We start from the raw sequence: 27,691 nt of genomic DNA on the forward strand, positions 1-27,691 counted from the left end.
TATATATATATATATATATATATATATATATATATATATATATATATATATATATATATATACTCGAATACAGAGTACACACAGTAGACTCCCAGTTATCCGGCATTTACTGGGATTGAGTGGTACCGGATAAAGAGTTTTTCCGGTTAGTTGAAACTCACTCTTAGCATCCCCAATAAATCCTACAATGCATAGTGCTACAGATTGACCTCTCAAATTTGTGTCTCAGAAAAATGTACTTCTTTAACACTTATTCCACTCTCAATAAATGATGCGGCTTAGAAATAAAGAAAATATAATATAAACTATAAAATAAGAAAAATTAAAAGCAGTGGTGTGTAAATGAATGTATGTGTGTATGAAAGTTCTGGAAAAATCATTAAAATATTCTATTGCAGCTTAGAAATCTGGAAAATATAATATAAAACTTTAAAATAAGAAAAAATGAAGGGGATATGTGGAAAGTGAATGTGTTATGAGGCAGTGAGTTACTGGGCTATAACTGCGTGGTTGAGCTCCTTCCCGACATGACGTCACAGCATACACACAGCTAGTGCAGCAGCCATATGTCTGTGAGTCAGCTGTTTCACTGCCTGAACTGGGTCACGTTGCTTATAAAATATGTGCTAATGTATTTTATATATGCTATGTACATATTGATTACTTTGTGTATCATAGCAATAAATATGGCAGCTCACCCTCATTGTGCACGATATTCAGACTTAAGATTCTAGCTGATTTTTTATAAATTATTATTATTATTATTATTATTATTTTTATTATTTTATTTTGGAGCCAGTTTTGTTGAATCTACAGGTTACCCAGGTACCGGATAACTGGGATTCTACTGTACATATTACTAATGAACTACAAAGAACAAGTGGTATTCTAAAAGTAACAAATCATTAACAATAACAGTAGCTAAGATGATATGGAAAACCAAGCAGAGAGAACCACAGACCTCATTGTCAACTCTAACAAATGGACAAACAATTATTTAAAACTATTCTTTAAACCAATATTTAAAAATAATACTGTGGCACAATACGTACTGTATGACACAATAATAAAGATGCTGTGAAGTTACAGTAGACTTAGAAAAACTTAAGCGATAGATTTAAACCATAATACAAAGTCACACATCTCTTTCTTTCGACAGTCTGAGGAATATAATACAGTACTGTATTTCTTCTTGATTTTCTACATAGAAATTAGATGTATAAGTACAGTATAGTCTATTTCTCCAATTTTATCATGTGAAGTATCTAGATGATATAGCTTTGATAATTTGAGACATAACACCAGCAAGAAAAATTTTCATAATTTAAGAAAAAGAAAAAATAACCTAAATATGCAAAATTCTTTGAACATTAATTAGAAAACTTATTCAGTTCAGTATATAGAAGAGAGTCTAGTATGCAGTACAAGGATCTAATTATCATTTCTAGATACGTAATATTGAAATGAAATTCATCTAAGTACTCAACCTATTACTGATGACACACAACTTAAAATGATATTAATAAATTACACTGAAAGGTTATGGAATTATATTTGTCTTTAACAATTACCAACAAAGTAACTTGAAAGTTTTAGCAAGTAACTAAGTAACTGGCAATGGTCATGTGTTCAACCATCAACAATAAGTAAAACAAGTCAAATGACCACAATTCAATATGGTTTCTCTAATATACAGTCAGGGAAATCTCCAAATTGATTTTGGCTCAAGTTTTTATGTTAAGAGATGTAAGTTGACAGGCACTTGTCTTGGATTTGTAGGAAGGAAAAACATCCATCGAATAAATTTGAACAAAATTACATTTAGGAACCTCAATATTCAAGCTCATTCCTCTGGCAGTTTCTAAGTAGGGAAAAATAGAGGATAGGTACCTGAAACACTGACATTTAAAAATCCATTCTAAAAAGGTCCTAAGTGAGACTGCATAAGCACCAACAAATCACCTAAGTGCAGAAAAAAAAGCAACACAACCACATAAAGGAAATTATTGCATGATTAGTCACTTACGGTCGACAAAAATATTCCACCAAAGTGCAGAAAAGTATTACTTAATAACAAAGGCATGAGCAGCACACATATGAATAAAAATCACCTTTACATACAGCCTTCCTTTACCAAGTATTGCAAGGTAAAGTTGTGAGCACGAGACCCAGGGTGGGGTCGCCTTTGGCTGATTGTACTTCTAAAATATACTTAAGTATTAAAAAATTTCATGTTAATACAGTAACATAGTAATAATTGTTCCCTCAGAACAAGTGAAGCAGTTTTACATAGGTGAATGAAAGCTCTGAGTATTATTAGTGTGACTGTACTTTGTCTGACACTGCACAAGGATTAATAGGACAGTGATGGACTGTTAGTACCTGTATGGCCACTTCAAAAAAGAAATATCATTATACTGTATTTAAGTCTAAAAGTTTTTCCTTCCTTCTCATTGTATTCAAGCAACTTTGCATCATTGACTGAATTTTCCAGTACATGTCCAACATATCACTGGGAAACACACTTAAAAGTTACATTTTGATTTATAAAATTTTGTGCACAAAATTTACATTATACTCTACTTACAAGAAATATTCTAAATCATTTACCATTTGGATGTAAGGGCCCCCCAAATCCACTATCCATAACAATATTGATTAAAACCTTCAGGATATCAAATGGAGGAAAAAAAATCTTGATTTGACACTTTGGTTGAAATATACTGTAGATGATTGCAAATATTCTCTTCACTGAAAGAAGACTGTCATGGACCTTTCAAATTGAATCAAGTCATTAAGATTTGAAAATAATATAAAATATTTAAAAACTTTAAGGAACATGCATGGCAGATGTCAATGGAAGAGATCTACTAAATGTGAGCCTTAAATATATATAACATACACGTAACCCTACAATACTGTATATCGGGTAAGCATCTGTATATGAATGCACTTCAATATGAGGCACCCTGAGAGAGAACGGTCAAAGAGCCCAAAACATAAAAATGTCAGAAAACAGGTGGTTAAAGTATATTGATTATAAAAATTTTATAACTCTTGAATAAATAAAGATATCTTTATAATTATTTTTCTCTTCATTTTGTAGCTTATGACTACCATATTAAGCTAGTATGATATCAATAAATAATTTATAATACTGTATCTCAAATTTTTTGTAAATGCTTAATAGTATTGGGGTATGAATGTAAAGAAGGTGCATAAGAGACTAAAACAGGAAAGCTTTCATTATAAACACAAAATTCATGTTGGCATTTAATAATACAGTACCATAATAAAAAAAATAATATAATATTTAGTTCAAGAGATTATTGCATTTTGATAATCACTAAAAATACCTGCATTTTCTGGCACCCATTATTTTATGCAGAAGAACCAATTTAAAATTTCTACTGATAACAATAAACATTAAAATGAGGTTGTGATTCTTATGACAATTCAAGAGTACCTATGCACTTTAAAGGGACTTTCAACCATATTGTCATAACTGGTTATCCATCTGTTTTTGGCTCCAGTGGTGCTTAAGTGCTTCTTTTAGAGGCAAACTCGTATATTTCAATAAATTTTATGCATATGAGAGATAATTTACTAAACTTACAAATTATTGTGCCAATATATAGTGTAATGTGATAGTGACATCCTCCTAATTTACCTTTTGTTACTGTCTAAGCCTAATTAAAGAAGATGTAAGACATTCACATGCAGACTAAATGTCAGAATCATCATTATAAGAGCATCTTACACATGATATTTTGCAGATGGTGAAACTGCTCTGTGAAATATAACTATGAAGGAACCAGTACATTCCCTAATTAACTATACTGTAACTTAAAATAAAGTCATTTTATAAGTTTTGTATATTTCAAAACTACAACATGCAGATCTTATACTTCACATTTGATGGATTATAAAGAGTTAAATCCATGAGAAAACAAATACACAACAATTAAACCAAATATGGAGATCTATTACGTGTCATGAACTTCTGACATAATCAGAGCCAAGTTGATTACCTTTGGAAGAAAATTCTGTCACACAAAGCTGAGTTTACAGAACATTGCTTTTTGGAGTACCGTACAATATTGTAGTTTAATAGTTAAAACCTATACTGTACTCGTATTAAAAAAAAAGAAACTAATAATACAAACTTATTAGTATATTAAAATTTCAGATCATTCAATCTTTAATTTACAAATAAATCTGAGGAAAGATTCTGTTAATTCCAAGTGAAAACATGCAAAATATAATTGTTTTGATTTAGTACACATACAGTACATGTACAGTTGGCCACAGGTATAGTGTTTCACTCCTCGGTGGCTTTCCCAACACAAGGCAACATCAGAATCATAGTCGAACCTTCTTTACAGATATTACATCTATCATATTACTTAGCACAAATGTCGAGTACAAATATTATTGGGTGCAACACTATAACTGTGGGCAATTGTACAGTATATTCCTACAAAAGGATCTGATGAGAATTTCTTTAAACGAATAGCTCTGTTGCAAGGATGAATTACCTGAGTACATAAACAGCACACACAACCATTGCCAGCGAAACAAACGGGTAAAATGCTCCATAGTGAGCTTCAACAGTCCACCGACATTAAAAGTTTGCTTGTTCTTAATGCAACATGGAATTTGTTCTTAAATCTACCTATCCATAGTGATGCATTCCATTGAAATTTGCATAGTTATTTAGGTCCGTGAGCAAGACACTTACAATAACGTGTGTTTATATTAATCTTTTTGAAGATAATTTGGGGAATTTATTTCATAAACAGGACATACAATAACTTTTATGCAATCGTATGATGCAACTTAATGAAATCAACTATGGTACTGGGTATTCCATTAAATGGTACATATATTCATAATAATACTTTTATACTTATAAAATTATAATCTAGGAAAAATAGCAATACTACCAGGGGTAATATTACTTGGAGTATTACTCCAATTTCAAATACACCTGTAGTATTAAAAACCACTAAAATAAAAATTCAATATTATATATCAGAAATAAACACAACAAATATCTACTGATTCAACTGCTGCTACCATCTTAATGTTGTGCTAATATGTGATGGCTTTTTTTTAAATGGTTGAAACATTTATCTTATTCTTACTATTTTCCTCAAATTACATTATCTACGTATCACCAAGATTCATTAATTGAAGTCTTATATTAAGGCCTTCTCAAAAGTTTAGAAACAAAAACAACTAATATAGGTGTAAACCCTTTCTGAGCAATATTGAGTACTGTATAACAATATAAGGCCATTATACTTAGTGCTAGAGAAGTATTCTTCAACTCAAATTTTTATTTGAACAATCTAAAGGATATTATGCACACAAATATGCAATTTTATACAGTAATTGGAAAGTATTAGAACTTAGAACCATCACATTTATGAGAGATAAACTTGACATTCTAACAGGACCATTAATTATTAAAAATTTTAATTTGAAGTTATGAAAGTAATATATAGTACGTATCTTAATATTATTCATCATCACCACAGTCCTCCTCTGGCGCCTCCTCTGGTTCCTCTTCGGGTTCCTCCTCGGGTTCCTCTTCGGGTTCCTCCTCGGGTTCCTCCTCGGGTTCAGGTTCAGGCTCCTTCTCTGGTTCAGGCTCTGGTTCAGGTTCTGGTTCATTATCACTACTGCTGCTACTACTACTACTACTACTACTACTCTCAGACTTGTGTTCATGGTCAGAAACATGTACTGGCACTGGCTCTGGCTCTTTGGGTTCGTCATGTTCATGGTCAGAATCAGAGTGATAGTGGTGCTCATGATGGTGGTGGACGATGAGTGGTGTATTGTCCGTATTGTCCTCTGTAAATTGATTAACAATAAATGTTCTCGCACATATGTAACCTGACACACAAAGAGTATACTGTACATAAGTTAGTACTGTACTGTATTATAAGAAATTGCTCTCTACCTAAAGACATTTTCATATGTCAAAAACATTATAATAATTAAAACAGTGTGCAATAACAAATTAAAATATTAACCAGAGAGCAGCCATGACACATTAATGATACTGATCTTTAACATAAATATACATAGCATTAACTGAAGACATAGTCTAATAACTCTACATCCAATACAACATTTTGCACATAACAAGAAGTGTGGCAACATGCATATAAGCTATTTCAAAGCTTCTATAATAGTTCTGAAAAATATCACCACCCATATTTTCCAATTGCTGTTTAAGAAAAACGAAGCCCTCTCTTTCACCCTTTTCTCCAAAATAAAGTTGGACAGGATTTTATCCTACAAATGTTACAGCACAGCACATCATAAGAGATGACTTAGCATGTACCGTAAAAGAAAAAAACTAAAGATGCAATTCATCTCAGATTACAACTTCTAGGTTTGGAAAAGCATATGAAGTACCCGGTAAACATATTTCAGTCACATGTTGGGTACTGTACCATCACTTGTCCTGTTCTTAAGTTAATTACATTAAGATTAAAATTTATAAAACTACAGTACTGTTGTTAAATCCAGATTTTTCTTTTCATAATATGCAGCACTGACAGCAATCACTGCAAATGACTGCCAGCGTGTTTAGATACAATAAGGTGTTATTACAGTACCCTTGAATAAAGGCTAAATTTTGTCAAACTGGTCAAATAATGAATAAAAAATATATATACAGTGAACCCTCACTTTACGCGGTCAATTGAACCCACGGCGGCCCGCGTAAAGTGAGAAACGCGTAAAGTGAACAACATAACATATGGGATTAATTGAAATAGAGACCGGGCCGACCCCCAAACTCCACTTTTTCGGACACAATACCTACGTTGTAGTAAAAATAACTTCTTAATTTTATGATGGTATGCACACACAATTAATAATTAAGAGAAATATCAATAATATTAGGTTTTTTAACACTTACATTAGTAGAAAAGATGGCTGGGCACACGGGGATGGGGGATTGGTTCCGAGGCAGAGGGCAGATTATTGGCCCTTACCTGTATCACTTGTATCAATTGTATCACTATCCACCACAGAGGCTTGCAGGGCCTCTTTGTCAAACCCCTCAAAGTCCATATAAGTCCATATCCTCACTATCATTATCACTATCACTAACTTGGGCCGGCTGTGGTGGGTGGCGGGTGAAGAACTCGGTAATGTTTTGATGACTGGGCGACCTTGTGCGCACCCTGCTCGCGCCGCTCTCCGCGTAAAAGGGTACACACACCGCGGAAAGTGAGCATTCCGGTTTCGGCAGGGTACCGCGTAAACGTGGAAACGCGTAAAGTGAAACCGCGTAAAGCGGGGGTTTACTGTATATATTATTCCTGAAATAAAATACTGTAATAGTAACAATATTTTTATAGGTTCAACCTCTCTAACCCAGCAATTTTGGAGCCTAAGCAAAGCCGGATCATAGAATTTTCCAGTTCTTGGAAATTTACATGCAAGATATAATAAGGTGGAAACTACAGTACAGTACAGAGGGCCATAAGATACTGTATGTACTGTGCAGCACTCGGTAATATTTTTCATCTTCCTTGCATTCATTAACACCAGCAACTAGCACACTAAAGAATAAAATAAAAGATATATGTTGCCTTCTCAGTATTACAACAAGAGGGATTATACAGGGTACAGTCAGTTCTGCTATAACGCGATAGTTGTGTTCTTGTAAAACATATTGTTATAGAAATTCGCGTAATAGAAATAACAGGGCTTATGGAGAAAATAGGGTTAGGTGCAGATTACTACTCGAAATTGAAAAAAATTAGTAGTTAGCCTAACACAAAGGTTAGCACAGTCTAAATAAATGAAATCATACAGTAAATGTAACACTTTACCTTGAAAAAATATGAATACAGTATAACTTGATGGGGGAGAAGGGTGATTTTGAGGTTGATAACATCGAGCTTCTCTTCAAGGGTTATAGCCTTTCTTTTACGATCAACACTGGGAATGCGATCACCAGAATGTTTCTAGGAGATATTCTTCTTTACCATATTCACAGTTAATACCACAAAATTGGAGACATAGTAAGCAAAAATCGCGTTACAGCAAAACAAGCGTTCGCGTTATACAAATATCGTTCCTCTTTTCATAAATCGCGTTAGAGCCAATTCGCGTTGTCAAAACACGTGTTATAGCAGAACTCACTGTACACTGATAAATTAATATTTCAAAATACAAAAAAATTTCAAATGAAATCAATGATGTGCTGCTGAGCACTGCCATTGTTTTATTCCAACAGTATAAAATCTGATAGTAAAGAGGTACAGTATTATGTATTCTTTTAAATTTCAGTACAGTACATTTACAGTATGTATTGGTTTTAATATACAGTAATATCTCCATTAGCCGGAATCTCTCAAACCCGGAACTCTCTGATACAACTAATTAGAAATTTTTAATGCATTACAGGATTTCCTAAGTGTGCAGACCATGGGAGTTTGCTGTTCATGAAAAACCGAAATTAGGGAGGTTCAACACACATTGAATCCCCCTGCTAATTCCATATTGTCGGGGCTCTGGGTTCATTGAATTAGTCCTGAATATTGCTTAGGGCTGATCTCGTGACTCCTTCCTTTACCCTCAAAAGAAAGATATTCAAAGCAAAGGCTGCTCTCTGGGGGCAACATGTCTAACTAAAGTAAGTCCACCTAATAGGAACCTCAGGCCACCATTACCAGCTGATTAATCATGAGCCCAAAATATGAGGAAGGATATCTGAGCTGACTTGGTACAGATTCTGGTAGAAAAGAGAATAGCAGGATCAATCTTCCATTTCTAATCTTAACAACCTATTACAGGTGGCTCATATTACTGATTATCCAGCTTAAATAGTGGAAAAAGGAGGTACAGTACAGTACCACACATGCTCCAGATATGTTCCCTGGGTAAGTTAGCTTATTTACAAAGGATGGGTTTCTTGGTGAACTTAACCTCTGAAACTTTTGATTGGAAAAAAGGCTTGGCTTCTCCCCCTGACAAACACAAGATAAAATATTTAACACAATCTGACTATCCTAGTACAGTACTACAATGGTACCCTAGAGGGGCAGAAAATTAAACAATCCTCAATTACAAAATTTAAACTATGATATCTATATGCTGTACATGCTCTGAAACATATCTTCACTGTGAAAGAGTATAAGCATGAAATGGTGTAGATCAGGTATGGACAACCTGCGACCCGGATCATGTGTTTGTTCGGCCCGTGGAATGATTGAGAAATTCTATTTAATGTGGCCTGTGGTTCAGATACATGCAGCCAGTTTATGGTGAGTAAAGCAATATTTATTAAAAGAATAATCTTAACACAATTCGGTGTTATTTTACTTTCAAACATAATGCCCCCGAAAATTATAAACTACTGAAACATTTAGATCTCGCTATTCTCAGCATTTTGAACTCCATATATACTGTACATGGCGGAAATGAATAATAGCGACAGAATTTAATTTAATTGATTTTAAGTAGTTTTCAGTCTTCGTCTCTGTGAGGAGATGTTATCTGTGCATCACGCAAGCGCAATGTTGACTGACGTTATCCAGTCGTGATCAACATTGGCATTATTCTGGTGGGTGTGAGTCTGTCTTATAAGAAAAATGCTGTAAGTGTAGGAAAAATCAACGTATTCACAGAATTCTTCACTCATCTTCTGTTAAATGCCAAGAAACAATACCATATTACTCTAAAAATTATTATGATGGATTTGTTTCACGAATGTGAAAAAGACTGATTGTAAACTGAAAATATTGCTTGACTGTCCAAGCTAAAACAATATTAACATTACTTCTGAGTTAGATAGGATATAAATTTTGGTGGGTAGGCCAGCAGAAAAATACCTAAATCGCAATGCAGCCCTTGACTGAGGAAAGGTTGCCCATGCCTGGTGTAGATGAAAATTACTAGCATTAGTCTATAAATCCTGGTATATCTAGTTACTGAAAGGTTAGTAACCAATATCCAAATTTAAGGTAGAGTATTTACAAAATATTCACAAAAACTTATTTACCTACTCAAAATGTTGATGACAATTCATGCTGTTCACTTGACGAGATTCACCTTGTCTTCGTTGGGAGAAACCAGAGAAATGTGAATACTTTCTAACACTATGATTAAAACACTGCAATACCTGTACATGCTATCAAAGTGTTTTCCCTCAAATTCATAATGTTAGTAAATGCAAAATAAGTAGAACAAGACAAAAGATACTACAATTACTGAAAAATTATAATTAGTGCAGAAAAATATTCCTGTTCATTTTCACATCAGGTTCAAGAATTTACTAATTTTCACTAAAACATTACTGTATGTTTAGATGTGGAAAATACTGACAACAGTAAAGACTTCCACAAACTTATCCATGGAAGCAAGTGTGAAAACTAATGCATTATGTATACCAGTACTGATTTGCTAACAAAGATTGCAAGTCTAGATCCAGAAAATTCAATACACAGGTGTTTGGGATGTATTCATGAATTAGCTGCACCATCCAATCACAACTTTGTCCATAAGAGGCATCTTTAGATGTAAAGACTTTCATATATAATGTAAAAAGACAAAAACTGTAGACACACCAGCAATGTGCTTCAGGCCTGCAAGCTGCAAGACACATCATTCTTAGGACTTCAGGTCGTATCACTTACAGATCACTTAGATAAACACTGTATTGTGGGGAAATATGTCAGATGTTGACATGTCCAGTCTGGTTTTTTTTTCTTCTCAATGGTTGTCCTTATATTCACTTATACTATGACAGTTTTAGTCTGTGCTCCCCTTTTGGATTGATATGTTACACAAGCACTTAAGAGCTTTTTTTGACAACTTCCTCCCATATTCAATTAACCAAGAAGAGTGTGTTAAGTCAAAAATGCAAGATTGACTCTGAAATCTCTTTATATAACTGAGCTTGTAGTTCAGTGACTTGGACACCTTTTCTCCTTCAAATGGGTAGCAGACATTAGTTGGAACTATCTGAGTGATTCTAGACACCATATTTAAGGTGGCTAACCCATTTAATACCATGTACAGCATGCCCTGACTTGCTACCCTCCATGCCTTCTACTGACCATCAGGCCAACTCCCACTTGATATGTGGTCTTTTTTAAGGTTGCACTTGCAGTGGGGAGGCAGACTGATCAAAAGATTAGCCCAAGCCACACCAATGCTAATTAAATGTTTCTAGATCTTAACTTCAAAATCCAAGTCGTCTGAAAACTTCTGATTCAGGACAGACTCAATCCATGATTATATGTCAAGAATTACTACTATATGAACCCTCACTGTCTCATGAAAATAGGTCCCATAGGCCTGATGTTAGGGGCAGTGAGGATACACCATACTATAATACAGATTAGCATTGTTGTCTTCAACATATGGCAGAGGGCCATAAAGTTTCAAGTGAGAGAATAAAGTTTTGACAGCTGGGATGTGTCTTTCCAATAAGTAGGATGTTATGACTAAACTTAAGAACTCTGTTAGAAATTCAGTTAAAAAAGAAAAGTTAACATTTTCATATTTTACAAGAGAATGAAGCTCCTTAGGAATGCAGCTGGAAATCAACTATGCAACCAAAGGGTTAACCCACTTCACTACCTGGATGTCAATGATACTATTTTATTTGACTCATACCAGACAATTTTATTCAGAGGTTAAGGACACCACAGTCAATCAACGATCTTCACAGTAATTTATAAATTTATTCGTGTCAGTATTTCAAGAATTACCTTGCCCATTTCTTAAATGTTTCTCCTACTAATATTTCTTGTCCAATCTGTACTATACTGTACACAGTTGCCAATTAAATCTCACTAAACATTAAGCTGTCTTTACAAGATATTTCCTTAAGTTTCATATAAATTTGAATACAGCCTCTTACAATCAGTTGCCTTGGTTTATGTATTTTCCCTACCTTAATGCATTTATGCTGATCTATATATCAATAACTATAATCTAGCAGCCCAAATCCTTTCAGACAAGTTATGGTCCTTTCTTATAATATGTATAATGCCCATCTTAATCTATTAATGCAGTGTTATAATGACTTTTCTCTGGTAGTGTTAAGATAAACTGTGGATGTTAACACTTACATGTATGGCAATACAAGTGACATCAAGCAAAGTGACGACAGCCTCACAAGTTATATTTGCATCTTTATCCAGACATAAGATAGGACTTCATATGCTTAGTCTTTTCTATCTTTCTTTTCATTTGTTAAATCCTTACAAACATTCTGCTTGAAGTAATAATACAGTGGGCTCCATAGTACAGTAATACTGTATACACCATCATGAAAATTAATCTTACTGAAGGTATTGTTATATAATAGTGGAATGTGGATTAAACTCAACTACTGTACATGTTTTTTGTTCAATTATAGAAATTCTTGAAGTGAAAATGTTGTCTGAAAAGAAGTTGTTAAACCATGCTTTTAAAAACAGAAATAACACACTCGAAAAAGAAAACTCACTCCATGCTAAAAATAAAGAGAGATGCAAGAAACATGTCCATAGATGAGCCATGAGATGGTCAAAAGAATATTTTTACTCTACGTTTCCTTCTTCACTGTAAGTCTACTTATAAAATAATTTCAAAATCTAAGTTTTTTCAATATCCCACTTTCTTCCTGACCAACTAGATTACATCACTTCCCAGAAAACTTTCATTCTATTTAGAATGTCTTTGGGGGTAAAAGCTTACTAATGTACTGTACATGTAGTCATGTAAGACAGGTCATAATATACTGTACCACAAATGAACAAAAGAAACTACCAAGGATTCTGAATGACTCAATCTAAATAAATGTAGCAACTGGGTTATCTGATATCAGGATAAGTGCACAAACTCACCACCTGATCCCCTAATACCTGTACTTGCTATAAAACTCAACAAAATTAGGGATAATGTTCATATCACATACGCATAAAATCACCAATTACTTGACACCTTCCCTCTCTTTGTACATATACAGAGGCATTTGATAAACTGGTGGTCCCCATTATAAACAGATCCTTTACATGGGCACTTCCATCACCCAAAGACTAGTATCCCAACCATAAAACAAGTGTTGAGTTACAATTACCTTTAAACATGTTTTATGAGGATGTTATATCCTTAAACTTATTTTGCTTAAAACTTATAGATTATCAGCAAGGTCTAATATGTCCTGAGTACATCGTGCATTGAAAGTTATATATTTTCTTCTGGTGAAGATGGTGTCCCCATGAGGGTCAAAATGATGCTTTAGCTTATTTAATTTTTCTTGATATACAGGGTTGATTTTATGAGATTTGTTATAGAAGTCCCTTAGGCTTACCAGTCTAGTTCCTTGGTTTTGACCTTACCGTTTATAATACTGTAGTAGGAAAGTTCCAGTATTTAACATGAATATAGAAGTTAACACTTTTGGGATTACCTGAAATTTATTTAAAGAGCCTATCATTCGCTCCACAGTGAATCAACAGTTATCAAAGAATATAACAAATTCAGGAGGTTGGGGACCAGCCCCCTCCCCCCTACAAAAAAAAATCCCACCTACCCTTGATATATCTGTCATGCACATTGTCAAGCTTTATCAAGTCTCAGTATCCATTACGGTATTTTAAAATACAAATTATAAAATATACAGTGGAGTAAATAACTTCATCTTGATACCTTGTTTTATTTTATTTCTCATCATAACAAACGGCTTCATACAAAGGAGTGTCACTTATAAGACTAGCGAGGTTATCCTAAAACTATATTTTGCGCTTGTGAGACCGCACTTGGATCACGCGGTTCAGTTCCGGAGACTTTCCTATTTGTGGCATTTTATAGCTTCTGCTTCAGTTTGTTGTTATATCTTTACATCACTCTTGTGTTTCTTACCCTCATTCTTAATCACTATTCTCTAAATACCTTTGACCATGTCATGGGAATCTCTATGGACTGTATAATCTTATTTCTACTGTACAACTGAATATCCCCAATGACGAAATAATGCAATCAACTTTATTTTCATTGCATTCAACTTACCTCCTGTTACATGCTCACTGTTTGAACTGCTGCTGGAACTGCTGCTGGAACTTCCCTTTCGCTTGTGTGCTGCTTTTGCTGCCATACCACCAGCTACCGCCATACCACCAACTGCTGCCAGACCACCGACAACCGCCATGGAACCAATACCTGCCACACCAATAGTCTCAGTCAAATCAAGTCTCATAAAAAAAGTCTACTTATGATGTATCTAGTAACTACAGGCATTCCCTGATTTATGATTGTGTTTCATTCCTGAAAAATTTGGGGGTAAATAGATTTTTTTTTTTGTAAAATGAAGCACATTTTCCCAGACTCCCATTATATAACTAGAGATATATTCCTACAATAAATAACATCCATAAACTGCCTTAAATGCCACACACGTTCTTAATGAAAAATTTGGGTGTACGTACACAGATGCTCCTCTGCTTATGAATGAGTTATGTTCCTGAGGCTTGTTTGTAAATCCACTTGTCCATAAGACCATCTTTACTCTTGTAGATACCAAATATATTGTAAAAAACTACAAAAATAAAGGCAGTACAGTACAGCTACACCCCAATAATAAATACAGCACAATACTCTTCATTATAATATCTTACCAGCCTTTAACAGTTTATACTGTATTATAATCAAACAGTTAATTGGGAATATGGACATGAGGAGGAAAAGTTGATTCTGGTTTTTTTTTGCTCCATAAAAATCTAGATGTTTGTATTAAGTACAGTACAGTATGCATACAAGGTGTTCCAAATATGGTAGAAGACAGAAAATAAACACACATGACCCATATTATGAATACTTATCTACTATGTCTTCAAATTATAAGTGCAAAGATTCAGAATCTTTTGTGGTAGACTGTAGGAACAGGTGATTTTAAAGATGATGGATGGAGGGAGGGAGAGAGACAGAGGGAACAAAGTACATTTAGGATCAGTCAATGATGCAATGTTTTTCATTTCTAATTTACATACTGTACCATCAAATGATCAAAAATAATCTTAAAACTTACCTGACTGCTGGTGCTTTGAGTTCACTAAAGAATATGAGACATACTGAGGGGCAAATTTGGTTCCATTAAGATCATTGTTCTCATCATCACTATCACCCTCGTGGTATCTGGTTAATCCAAACATACATTGGTTGTAAGTTGGCAGAGCTGTGGGAATTTCAAGATATACAGTATTAATATACAGGGTAGTACCAGTCATATTGGAAGAGTTGTAAAGTTCATACAAAAATGCACCAGATTTCATCCATCAAACCAGTAATGAAGTGACTACCACAGATTATCATCCATCCACTTTACTGGTAACATGTGATCGTCTTTTCCTTTTATCAAGTATAAATTTAGTGAAACTTAAAACTTTTCTCTGTAAAAAGCTTCCCATTCAACATGGTCTATTGTGCCATAAATTTGTAAATACTGTATTTGACCAACTATATACAGGTACCTGAATTTTCTCAGAATTAAAATTCCCTTAAAATGGAAACAGAATTACATAAATACAAAAAAGGCTGTAAAAGAAAAGTACAATATATAAACTCAGACTAAACAATTCAGATATAAATGTATTAAGTTACGAAGTTGCATACTAAATTACATATTGATCTGCTATGGTCCGTCTCATATTATCAGTCAGCGAGAAATTTCTATGGTTTGGGCACAATTAATTGCTGCACATGTTTCAAGTAAGACAACTTGCTGTGTGATTCAGTATTTGTAAAAAAGTGTACAGTAGTACAACATTTTACATAAAAATATATTTTGTTAAGTGCCAGGCGTCACAATCTGGATTGAACAAAAAAATATATTTTGTTAAGTGCCAAGTGGCTATTCAGCACAGATATGCAGAAAATAATGATATGAGGTATTCAACATATTTCTTTAATACACATTAAGTAAATGTAAATAGGCTCCAAGAAAGTAAACTTACGCATTCCAGGGTATTGCTGAGCACCTGGGAAAACTGGTGCTGATGGAGCTGGTGGTCCAGGATAAGCAGGAGCTGGGACGTTGGGATTAAATGGTGTAGCATTTGGATCAACTGGAACACCACCTGGAAATCCAATTCCAGGTGCCCCAGGCTGACCTGGATTGTATGGTGGCTGCCCAGGGTATCCAGGAGCAGGTGGCTGTCCAGGATATCCTGGAGCAGGTGGCTGTCCAGGATATCCTGGAGCAGGTGGCTGTCCAGGATATCCTGGAGCAGGTGGCTGTCCAGGATATCCTGGAGCAGGTGGCTGTCCAGGATAAGCAGGAGGCATACCAGAGGCACCTGGCTGACCTGGAACAAACCCTGGTGCTGGGGGTTGTCCAGGAACAGGAGAAAATCCTGCTACTGGGGGCTGACCTGGATACATGACAGGTGCAGACATAAATGAACTGAAGTACTGCTTCAGAGGTAAGGAACCTATCACAATAGGTGCTTCGTATTCCATGTCTGTATGGCACCCAGAGGGATCCATTTCAAACTGAAAAAAGAAAAAAAGTTGGCAGAAAAATAAAAAAACAAAACAAATGTGAATATTTCCGTCTGGAAAGGAGAAAGAAAAGGGAGAAATCTGTCTAAATGCATGCATGAGTTCAGTACTTCTTACAAAAGTAAAAGAGGTCAGTAATAGGCTATCATTCTCATGATTACGTATCAAAAATCCTAAATGCTTGTGACCAAGAGGCTTTCAGAAAGTAAATAATTAAGAAAATTTTTTACACAGTATCTAGTCCAGGAACCCAAATACACTCACCTCTCATTTTACGTGGGGGGTTACGTTCTTGAAAACCACCGCTTAATTAAAAAATGCGTAAATTAAACATAATTTTCCCATAAGAATACATGTAAATGGTTCAGGTTAGGGGAACCATCATATACTGCACAGGGTAACAGTGCTCTCACTTAAACCAAGCACGCGGCCAACCTCCGACACACGCTCTCCTCACTGAAGGCGGGTGATCACATTTAATTTCACTTACACTGTGTGTCATGGGTTGCGTTAGGCTTACCCACGCAACCAACTCCAAAGTTTGTTTTACCAGAGATAAGACGCCCGGCGAGGCATAACTGGGACATGTATTTTTCAATTAGTGTATGTCAGCCAGCCTTTAGGGGGGTGGGCAGTGAAACAGTGTTGTACTGTTCATAGCTTCACACCCAAAAACCTCATTTTAAGTAGTATCCCCTGAGCCATGGGTTAGTTAAGACGATCGCCTCCAGCCTCTCCCTCCTGAAGGGGGGGCGGGACACCACACCACACAGAGTCCTCCACCACACTCCGTCCTGTGAACCGTCGTCGACACGAGACTAAGCGTGTTAACCTAGGTTTGTTATCCCCGTGGAAATATCACGTGTGGATGCCTGGTTGCAACAAGAGCAATCCAGGCTGGCCTATCAAACCTACAGTAAATGGTTAATTAATTCACGCTTACAGAGTTCTCCTGCACGACACCCGTCTACCGTGACCGTGATCGACACGAGACTAAGTGTGTTAACCTAGGTTTGTTATCCCCGTGGAAATATCACGTGTGGAGGCCTGGTTGCGTATTCCCTTTATGTGTTTTCCCCTAGGATAATTATTTCTTTTACTTTTTATTTAATAATACTGTATGTATGTAGGATTGTGTGTGCATGCAAATGAGTAAAAATAAATGAAAAAATTTATGTATATCTACCCAAAAAATACATTTGAAAAACAGCCATAACACCTCACAGCTTGGCCCAGTAGCCTTAGGGTCGGTGACCCCCTGTACAGTATTATACAAGATGTGCCCCAACTTAGGAATGTCCGACTTACAAACGCTCAACGATACGAACGGGGTTAAACTTGACATTTACAGTGTATTTTATTTACCTGAGGACTTATTTTTTACTTTCATTTACTGTATTTTGTCATTCCCTATTTCTTCTTTTGTCTTCAATTAAGCGATTTTAGATGTATATAAGGACTTAGGCTATGATATACTGTAGTTGGATTTTAAACATTGTTCTGTAAGTACAGTATGCACATAGCATGTGTTGACTTACGTACAAATCCGACTTAAGAACGTCCTCAGGAACGGAACCCGTTCGTAACCCGGGGACCCCCTAATATAAAATTATCACACAAAAAAATTTACCCATTGACTCACACCCACCTTAAATTCATAATCAATATCAATGATTCGACAAAATTCAAGATGGGATGGTGGAAGGGCTGGGATGAGCATCTCAACACCAGACCAAATGTCATCATCTCCTGGTTTAATTTCAGGCCTCTTGAGTTCAGCAACTTTTCTATGTTCTTTCTTACGACTCCCTTCTGCATGGTAAGTTATCGTCTGGTAAAAAATAAACAAATATGTAACACTTAAAAATATAGACATATGGTACATTTATCCTAATATGTATTACTGGATACATATAAATTAACCCAAATATTTAGGTCATATCCTGTACTGAATGGGTAACATAATTATGAAGTCTATTTAATCCTTGTAATGATAAGCCTCCTCACATTCTTCCTTTTTTTTTCATTTCAAAACTATTTGAGAGAGACAGAGCGAGAAAAAAGGGAGGTAGTGTGGCTGAAACTGCACCTGACCGCCTCACTTCCCTAACTGTAAAGTCAAGTACAGTATCCCTTTACAACTGGGTGAGCGGAGAGAACTAGTGACCCCATGGACAGGAGGCCAACTCTGTACAGTATCTAGTTGACACTATATTCCATTGTTTACTGTGTACAATACTATATCTTTCAGTGGGAATATAATCTCAAGTATTCATGGCACGTGCAAAAGTTACAAAAGATATACTGTACTCACTTGGTGTATCACAGCCTTTGTGGAGTTGATCTTGACATTGGTCATATTTGAACATTCAGCATTTATAATCATCTTCTCCCCAGGAACAAATCCTGATCGGTCAAGGCGCAGTACCAGTGACATAGGACCACTACGACAAAACCAGCAGCAGGTGTAGTCATGTTTGGTGCACTCTATTGGTAACTAAAAAATATAAAGACTCCATTTTACCAAAACACATAGATACAATAAACAGGGATGTTGGATGTAAACAGGAATTGAGTCATCAAATGACACTGCTCTGGTGGACACATCAAAATTGAAAATTCTTAATAAATAAAAGTTAATTATTTTGAACAAAAGTAGTCATCAAAATCATCATTAACATCCATTTTCCATGCTTGTGTAGACAGTAGAGCCCAGTGACGAAGTAGCACTAGTATATATTATTTTATCTTATTTCTCATAGGAGTTGGTAACTAGAGAGAATTAAGTTTCAGAGATGAAAACACTGTTAATAGCATCAGCTGGTGTGGTGGTGGCGGTCACGGCTAAGACTCATTGGTGTTGCCTTGCTACAAATTATTTCTTGGTTTATACCAATCATTTAAAAAAACTAGGGTCAAATCAAAGGTTGATTAAACAATGAGTAAAAGGGAATAGGTTCTAATCCTTAGTTATTCTGTACATCATTGTGATGCAGGCAGGGCTGGTGGGACCATGTGGTTCCAGCTGTTTCACTCCACAACAATAACAATGACCTGCAAAATACCAAAATATATTTTTTTAATTTTAATTTATTTTTCTTCACTCGACCTTCGGCGCCAACTGTCAAACATGTCACTGTCATTTCCTTCCCCTCCCTCCCTCCCTCCTTCCCAGCCAGGGTTTGGTGTTATAGACTTAAAAGTTTTTATCTTATATAATGTCACAGACTAAAGTTAGGAGAACATAATTTGTATTGCTGGGATCCTCGCAAGACAGCGAATGATTTGAATATAAACGTCATATATTTTACACAAGAGATAAAAAATTTTGCTCTATGTAATAAAATTCTTAAATTAGAACTAAAATTTGTATGTCTAATGCGAGCTATAGCATGTTTAGATACAAATTAATCACTATCTTATAATAATTCCAGCAATGTTAATTATACCCTTTGTATTCTCCCATGTCAGTTCAGTGACATTTTATAAGAGAAAAACTTAAAGTCACTCTTAAGGACAGATAAATAAATAAGCACAAGACCTTGGCATCAACTGTCAAACATATTACTTCATCTCCCTCCCTCCCCTTCATCTTCCCAGCCAGTAAACAGACCATTTCGCATCCCTTAATTTTAGCTGTGTTGATTTATGAGTGTTCGTTTAACATAATACTACAAAAAACAATGTTTTGTTTATTCTAGGAATCTAGGAGATGCATCTGGGTAGACTCTCAGTCTTTTTAGTATTTTGTGTCTTCCTCAAGTCCCAAACTAAATTATTCTGTTGAAACAACACTTCGATTTAGTGCGAATTCGGTTTAAAGCGACCTCTCTTGGAACCCATGTAGTGTCATATAGACGTTCTACTGTACTACCGCACCACAAGGACAACAAAAGCAATTCTAGGCTTCGTTTTATTTGCGGCTGGTGACATGGCTTCATTATCTGGCTCCTGGCTGCTCCAAGATATTGAAACTGTCAATCAGCTGCATTTTGGTTATTCTTGCCTTGTAAAATTAATACTTACCACTGCCTGAGGATCTATATTGAGATCATATAAGGTGTTGACTGAATATGGCCTGAGGCATGTCTTATCAACCTTCCAGGGTATGTCCATCTTGGCCTTACACTGATGACGCACTTTGCCAATATGGGATTCAAAGGATGAAGGAATCCCCTTGGGAAGCAGGAAACTGAAGTTAAATACATGTGTACCAGGGGGAAGTTCTGAGGTTGACTGACCTGCAAATTACAAATATTTCAGTTTACTAAACCAATAAGTTTAAAAGTAAACATTGTGGCCTCGCAAGCTATGATATTACCAAACTACAATGGGGAAAGACTGTTGTAAAGCCATTAACTCTATCTGAAATTCCTCTGACATTAGCTCTTTCTTAATTGCCATTGGTCTCTTGGAAACCAATTCCCTGCCTGGGTAACGTAGAAGTGAGTACGTACAGTACACTACAAGTCTATATTCCTTTAAAATTTGAAGATGAGACCAAAGTAGATGTTAGTGAGTCATATCACAAGTGAGATAATGGACCATTCTCTTTTATTTGACTCAATGTTAAATCATTTGGAGGTTGCCTGAAATTTAAAAAATCATAAATTTGTTCAAAATCTGGGTAATTTTCAATTAGTGAGGTTTAAATGTACTGAAATGTGGTAAACAATTCACAAACCATTTCCTAAGACCCAGTAGTTCATTTCATAATAGCTCTCATGGCTGGTGTAATGTCTTGTCTCTGTTTTTCTGTCATCACCTGACCCACTTGTTCGACGTTCTGTCCAATGCACTTTTCCAAATCCTCTGAACTTCACCTCAATGCCTGAAAATCAGAATACACCATTTAAAATTTTTTTTTTTGCTAATACAGTATATTTGAAAATTAATGACACATCCCAAAACAGTCATAACCATAACATCAAGTTGTACATGAAGATAAAATATGGAGGATCTTGAGGTGTACAGGTATTTGCAAATATAGATGCCCCCACTATCATCAAGTTGGAATAATTATACAAAAATACGGAATCCAAAATCTAAACAGCCAGAGAAGCTAATCAGAAAAAGTACAAATGCATAAACTGAAGGCTCCAAAATTTCATTGCTTTAAGTTAAATATATTCTATATTTTTGGGGTAAAATCCTGTTAACAAACTTAAGTGGGTCAAAAGCATATACAGTACATTGTACATTGGTATGAACTATAACTAGAGCATGTTGATGAAACAAGATCATATGCTAATCTTCATTCTGTGATAAATACTTCTGTCATGCTTCAATTTAATTATAAAACAAATTAAGACTTCAGTTAGGAGAAGCAAAGGCTCTTTTTGATGGAGTGTGGTGAATCCCCCTTCCTCCCCATTGGGGAATAGCAGTCAGAATAATATGTTCCAAAAATTAACTTTAAATCCATGTTACAGACCCTGTCCACTATGGCACCGAGTAATGTCAGAAAAGCAGATGAAGATCGACATATACAGTACTTACACACAAAAAGCCTTCTTCCAATTCCTGAATAAGATTACCTTAAATAAATATATTGAAATAAGATATACTGTTCACAGAACAGCAACTAACCTCTGCATGATTTAGGTTTGTCACATGTCACCTGAACATTACCAGTGATGGCCTGCCCAGAGAAGAACACCGCTGAAGGATTGTCAAATACGATTGCAATTGTGGATGGCATCTCGTCTCCTGTGGACAAAAGATTATACCCTGTATTATATACTGTACTATATTAACGACCCATCCTACCAAGCATAACCTAACCTCCCACAGCTATCCTAACCTAATCTGCTAATGACTATAAAATGTTCTTGCTCATGTAAAAACAGTTGAATCACCAACAAACACACCATCAATGTTGGCCGGACAGGATGGAACGTCTTACGAGAAAACTGGGGAAACCAAAGTATGAAAAGTGCGATTCCCCCACCTGATTTGGGCTATTATTTTGGTAAGGTATAAGTTTTCTTCTAAAGAGATTTTTTGTTAGGAAGCTGGTTAATCCAGACCACTGTTATATAATATATATATATATATATATATATATATATATATATATATATATATATTGTATCATTCAATATATTTCTTACCCATAAATTTTAACCCCCAAAATTTAGAAATTATGAATAAAGTAAGATTTCCTCTCCATGTAGTTTCAGTGAAACAAAAAATAAGATCACTTGAAGAATCATCCCCCGCCCACAATCAACATACGGTAAGCCTTATCCTCAGGGTAACAAAAATGTAATTTATCAAATCTTGTGAGTCATACATCCTTATTAATAAGATACGTTAGGTTAGGTTAGGCAAAAAGATCAGACATTATTGCAAAATAAAGGCAGTCCCCGAGTTACTACTGTCTGACTTACTATCATCCGCACTTACAAACAGGAATCCAATTCATTCCTCGCAAAAATTTGTAATTAAAATCCATTTGTTTACATTATTTTCATTACAGTCTGTATTCTATATTGCTTAACATCACTTAATTTACTGTATTTACATTCTTTGTTCTGTATGGGATATTATTGTTGTTTTGTATGGGCAGGGTTGTGCTTTACCTAACCTAAATTATGGCATTAACACTGTTCTGACTTACCAACAAATCAACTTACGATCAGGGTCCAGGAACGCATCCCTGTCATAAATCAAGGACTGGCTGTACACAACACTAACCTAATCTAGCCTGGAGGAGATGGCTAGCACCAGAACACGGTGTTCGATTTTGTTCATTTCTTCCACGTTCTTTGAATGATGATAATAAGTTATAAAAATGATACGACAATGCAAAGAACCTAATAGAACTTGACCTAAACAACCAATGAAACCTACCTAACCTTACCTAACTTCCCAGCCGGGCCCTGCCATATTAAACAGAAAGTACTGTACAGTATTTACTTTGAGATCTGGTACCAATAAAAGCAGCTTTTCTGAAGCAACATGGTGAAATTTTAATTTTTTTTTTTTTGCGGACATGAGAGTACAGTCGGACCGAGCATAAACAAACAAAGATCAGACAACAACATGCACCAACATGGAATATTTATGGTGAATAATTAATTTCTTTGCATACTAAGCATGTAGAAATCATTTAAGTGTCATACGAACAGTTTTTCACTGTATTTTAGCCCGCAATATCCCTCATCCTTCATACCTTGCCCACTACAGGCGATTTATGATCGTAGATACAGAAAAACTAGAAAAAGAAATAATTAAAATACTTATAACAAACCAAATAAAAAGTTGTCTTATTATTTTTATTACTTACAAACATCCAAAGAGCATCTGAGGAAAAAATTAACGAAATCAAACAACTCCTTCTCATGTCAGCCATCGGCTTTGTATTACCCTACGCTGATTCCACCTGACGAATCGTCACCTCCAGAGGGCCTATCAATGCCAATCATGCTTGAGTTTGAATGTCATCATTTGTAGCAAGGTAATTATTGATGACTGATCTGCCGCCGATTTTTCATAGAAAACAATTATAAAACTGCCTTAATTTCACTGTGTTTTATAGTGAACACTGTCGTAGTTTGTGAAAATGTATTAAAAATTAGTTATTTCATATTAAAGCTAACCTAACCCTAGTTGATAAGAAAAAAAAGCAGCAGAAGCATTGTAAGAAAACCTCACCAACCTAACCAAACAAACTTACCCAACCTTACCTAACTTCCTAGCCATGGGGCTCCACCCCCCCAGACCCCCAGTATAATAAACAGAAGGAACTTACAGATACCTGGTGATACCTTGTGGAGATTTCGGCTGAACGGCCTCAGCTACAGGATCTGCCGCTGTGTCCTCCAGACTGTCTCATACACCTTGGAATTTGCATGGCCAGTGTATTATAGTGCATTATAGGGTGTAAAAATTAATTTTTTTGTGGACCAGAGAGAAGCCGCCAGTACCAAACGGCTCATAAGCATACAGTACACTGAGCATCGGCGTCGATCCGGAGTGTTTTGAAATACGTTAATATGAGTGGCCGTTTACATCCTGAGATGAGACGTCACCACCACATTACCACACAAGAAATAATTATCACATCAGAACTCACTGATGAAAATATTGTATGTATAAGAAAATAAACGTCAAAATAAATAACGCGCTGACGGATCAGTTGCCAATATTAACCAAAACGTCATCAATATTAACCAAAAATACATCAATATTAACCAAAAAAACATAATGCTAGTGTAGTACTGTATAGGAAAAAATTTCATATCAATGTTACCCTAAATCCACTGGTAAGTTTTTTCTTTAATACCCCTGTATTACAAATTTTGAGACTAAGTGTATTTCAACTTTTGGTTAATATATATAGGACTAATCAGAGAGCAAGTTATTTTTATTACTGTTTATTTTCTTACATTATTTTTCATCAGCGAGTTCTAATATGATAATCATTTATTGTGGAAGTTGTTCGTTTCATAGATAATTAGGCGCCTAGGTGCGCACTAATTTGTCTTGGGGGCGGTACTGAGACCATGCTCTGCTGCCTCTTGTACCTAGGGGCTTTTCCCGCGCTTGGGGCAGTTCGTTTTCAGCATGTCGTGTGAAGGTTGTCGCCGATCTTACATGGACGTAATTTGTGAATTTTGGGGTCAAGACAACGAGACCCTTCAATTGTTTAAAGATCACGGCATTGTTCCTTTAGATAGAGACTGTTTATTTTCTTACATTAATTTCATCAGTGAGTTCTGATATGATAATAATTTATTGTGGAACCCGCCAACACAGTAAATCACTCCGCCGCCCAGGGTGCATAGCACCGATGCGGCCGTATCATCTCACGTCCAGAAAATGCCTAAAATTTCACCATATCGTAGTAAGTTCTTTCTGTTTAATATACAAGGGGGTCCGGGAGGCAGAGCCCCTCGGTAAGAAAGTTAGGTAAGGTTAGGTAGGTTTGTTTGGTTAGGTCTGTTTTTCATACCCACAAATGTTAGGTAGAGTTTAATTTTAAAATTTCCAGTTTTAAACATATTTCCACAAACTACAACGGTGTCCACTATAATTTAACAGTGAAAATCCGGCGTTTTTATAATTGTTTTAAATCAATTTCACTTGCAGGTTAGTCCTATATAATTACCCAGCTTTTGTAAAAGCTAACAGAAGTATTACCACTTCTCTTACACTGTATATTATAACAGCTGGCTAAAATGCCATAGGCTTTATGAAAATTTTTGTACACTAACTCCAACTTTTGTTTCGTTGAGGTGAATAATATAAATAATTATCAGGCTATTTTTAACATTACTTTACACAATCCTTGAGTGTCTGACAGTGAGTGGGTCACGTTATACAACAGTCAGCTTGTGTCCTTCACTCAAGGTCCCCCTGGCCACAACGCCCATTTCCCATACTGCCTTATAAATACCTTAACTTTTACACTTTACAACATTAACGAGTGAAAGAAATCATATATTGCAAAGGAATTAATAAGGAAAACCTCCAGAATACGTACACGACAAAATCTTTCTGTATAGTTGTAATGAAGGTGATATACAACCCCCCGTTTGTATCTTGCAGTGTTATATGGTGTTCTAGGAAGCTTGAGTCCTGGGCACTGCTTGTTGCAGCTGAGCCTGAGTCTGCAACAACCACACACGCCTACTAACCAAAGTACCGCTTTGACTTAATAATACTCTTGGTATACTTTCATCCCACACTATACAGTATATATATATATATATATATATATATATATATATATATATATATATATATATATATATATATATATATATATATATATATATATATATATATATATATATATATATATATATAATCGGAGTCTTTATACAGAATCTGACAGGAACAAGAAAACTGATTGATAAAAATATCCTCTTTTTTTTTCTTCAGTGAAATGTAGATTTAGTCGACGATATTTGCTGTATTATAAATTAGTCGAGGCACATGGCGACACTAGCTGTTGCGTTAAATTGCTGGGGTTTCCGGCGAGGGAGCTACTCTGAAAACAAAACGTTTATCCCTAGTTGGCAAAACGTCACTTGTATTTAAGACTTAATTGGATGATTGTCCCCATTTAGCCAGTGTGTGTGGGTGTGTGTATGTGTGTGTGTAGAGTTCTATCTCATAATTTTTCATCGTTGATAGCCTAGCGCAGTTACTAACCTTGTTGCGCGCTTAACCACCTTAGATGTTGAAGCACTTTTACTTTTATCCTCTTCACCACTAATCGGCTCGTTAGCCGCTTGGGCGATCGGTCACGCCTCTGTCACGCACTGTTGGCAAGTACTAGTCATGTACTGGCTCTGTTACGCACTGTTGGCAAGTACTGGGCATGCACCGGCTCCTGAATGTACCTGAACCTGCTACAGTGTTGGTCAAGTCTTGTCTTGAAAGAGCTCACACTACTGTAAGTGCCGTCACAACAATTTCTGGTAGATTGTTCCAAGAGTTCACAACTCTCACTCCGAAAAAGTTTGCCCTCACAGTTTTCTGGACTTGCGGCTTCTTCAATCTTGAGCTGTGACCTCTTATGGGGCGAGCGTCCAAGAAAACGTGGCGCCTTCACACGATGTTAACTCCAGACACTCATACCATTGGAGATGACATACCAGAATACACAGGCGAAATTACGACCCAGGCACTACTCAGGGGTGGACTCATACCGACAGCGACATTGCCTGAGCTGGTGTTGTTGTTTACGTCGCGGGGTCGACCACAGGTGGACGGTGGACGCGTCTGGTGCACGTCCTTAGTAGCCGACTGGCTTACCACATAACCGTGTTGACAACGATATCCGACCTTAGTGACGTTCATTCATCTCGAAATACTAGTGTGGACGTTGTCCCGGGGTCGACACGACCAGATTGGCCTACAGAAACCTGTGTACGGGGTGGAGTCGTGGCTTCGAGTGAGGTCAGGTCGTAACATTACAAGGCTGAAGGCGCTTGAACACTACTTAACACAACACAACTACGTTAATTGCTCACTGTATATTCAGACAAAATACTAAGTTACAACACTAAGGGATAAGGTGGAACATGGACTACTAGACTTTACCTGTGTACGGCGTGGGGTAGTGGCTTAGAGTGAGGTCAGGTGACTCAGGTCGTGTTCTAGAGAGGCGGTCTCCAGCCAACTTCTCACACCCTCATGCCACCAAGCCGTA

General features: G+C 36.0%; 1 protein-coding gene across 5 annotated transcripts; it reads right to left on the reverse strand.

The window, feature by feature from the left end:
- LOC121855394 (arrestin domain-containing protein 3-like) lies at positions 1-26,146 on the reverse strand. Of its 5 annotated transcripts, none has more exons than XM_042350290.1 (11): positions 26,015-26,146; positions 22,114-22,233; positions 21,209-21,355; positions 20,551-20,765; positions 18,839-19,021; positions 18,173-18,355; positions 15,978-16,515; positions 15,053-15,199; positions 14,038-14,187; positions 10,041-10,091; positions 5,728-5,862 (listed from the first exon to the last, which is right to left on the reverse strand). In XM_042350290.1, the coding sequence occupies exons 2-10, from the start codon at positions 22,223-22,225 to the stop codon at positions 10,069-10,071; spliced, it is 1,698 nt and encodes a 565-aa protein (XP_042206224.1). In that variant the 5' UTR covers positions 22,226-22,233; positions 26,015-26,146; the 3' UTR covers positions 5,728-5,862; positions 10,041-10,068. The 5 variants fall into 5 exon arrangements, with proteins under 5 accessions (XP_042206221.1, XP_042206223.1, XP_042206222.1 ...); XM_042350292.1 differs by having other exon boundaries at positions 10,037-10,091; XM_042350287.1 differs by lacking the exon at positions 10,041-10,091 and having other exon boundaries at positions 1-5,862.
- Positions 26,147-27,691: the final 1,545 nt, after the last annotated feature.

The sequence above is a fragment of the Homarus americanus genome, unplaced genomic scaffold, assembly GCF_018991925.1.
Source record: "Homarus americanus isolate GMGI-L3 unplaced genomic scaffold, GMGI_Hamer_2.0 scaffold41444, whole genome shotgun sequence".
Classification (NCBI taxonomy): domain Eukaryota; kingdom Metazoa; phylum Arthropoda; class Malacostraca; order Decapoda; family Nephropidae; genus Homarus; species Homarus americanus.

Bases quoted from the DNA above. Each gene is read 5' to 3' on its own strand.
- LOC121855394 (XM_042350287.1), bottom strand. From the start codon at position 22,225: ATGCCATCCACAATTGCAATCGTATTTGACAATCCTTCAGCGGTGTTC. The intron at 19,022-20,550 runs GTAAGTATTAAT...TATATTTTTTAG, and splicing joins ATATAGATCCTCAGGCAGTG to TTACCAATAGAGTGCACCAA. The intron at 18,356-18,838 runs GTGAGTACAGTA...ATTTTTTACCAG, and splicing joins CAAAGGCTGTGATACACCAA to ACGATAACTTACCATGCAGA.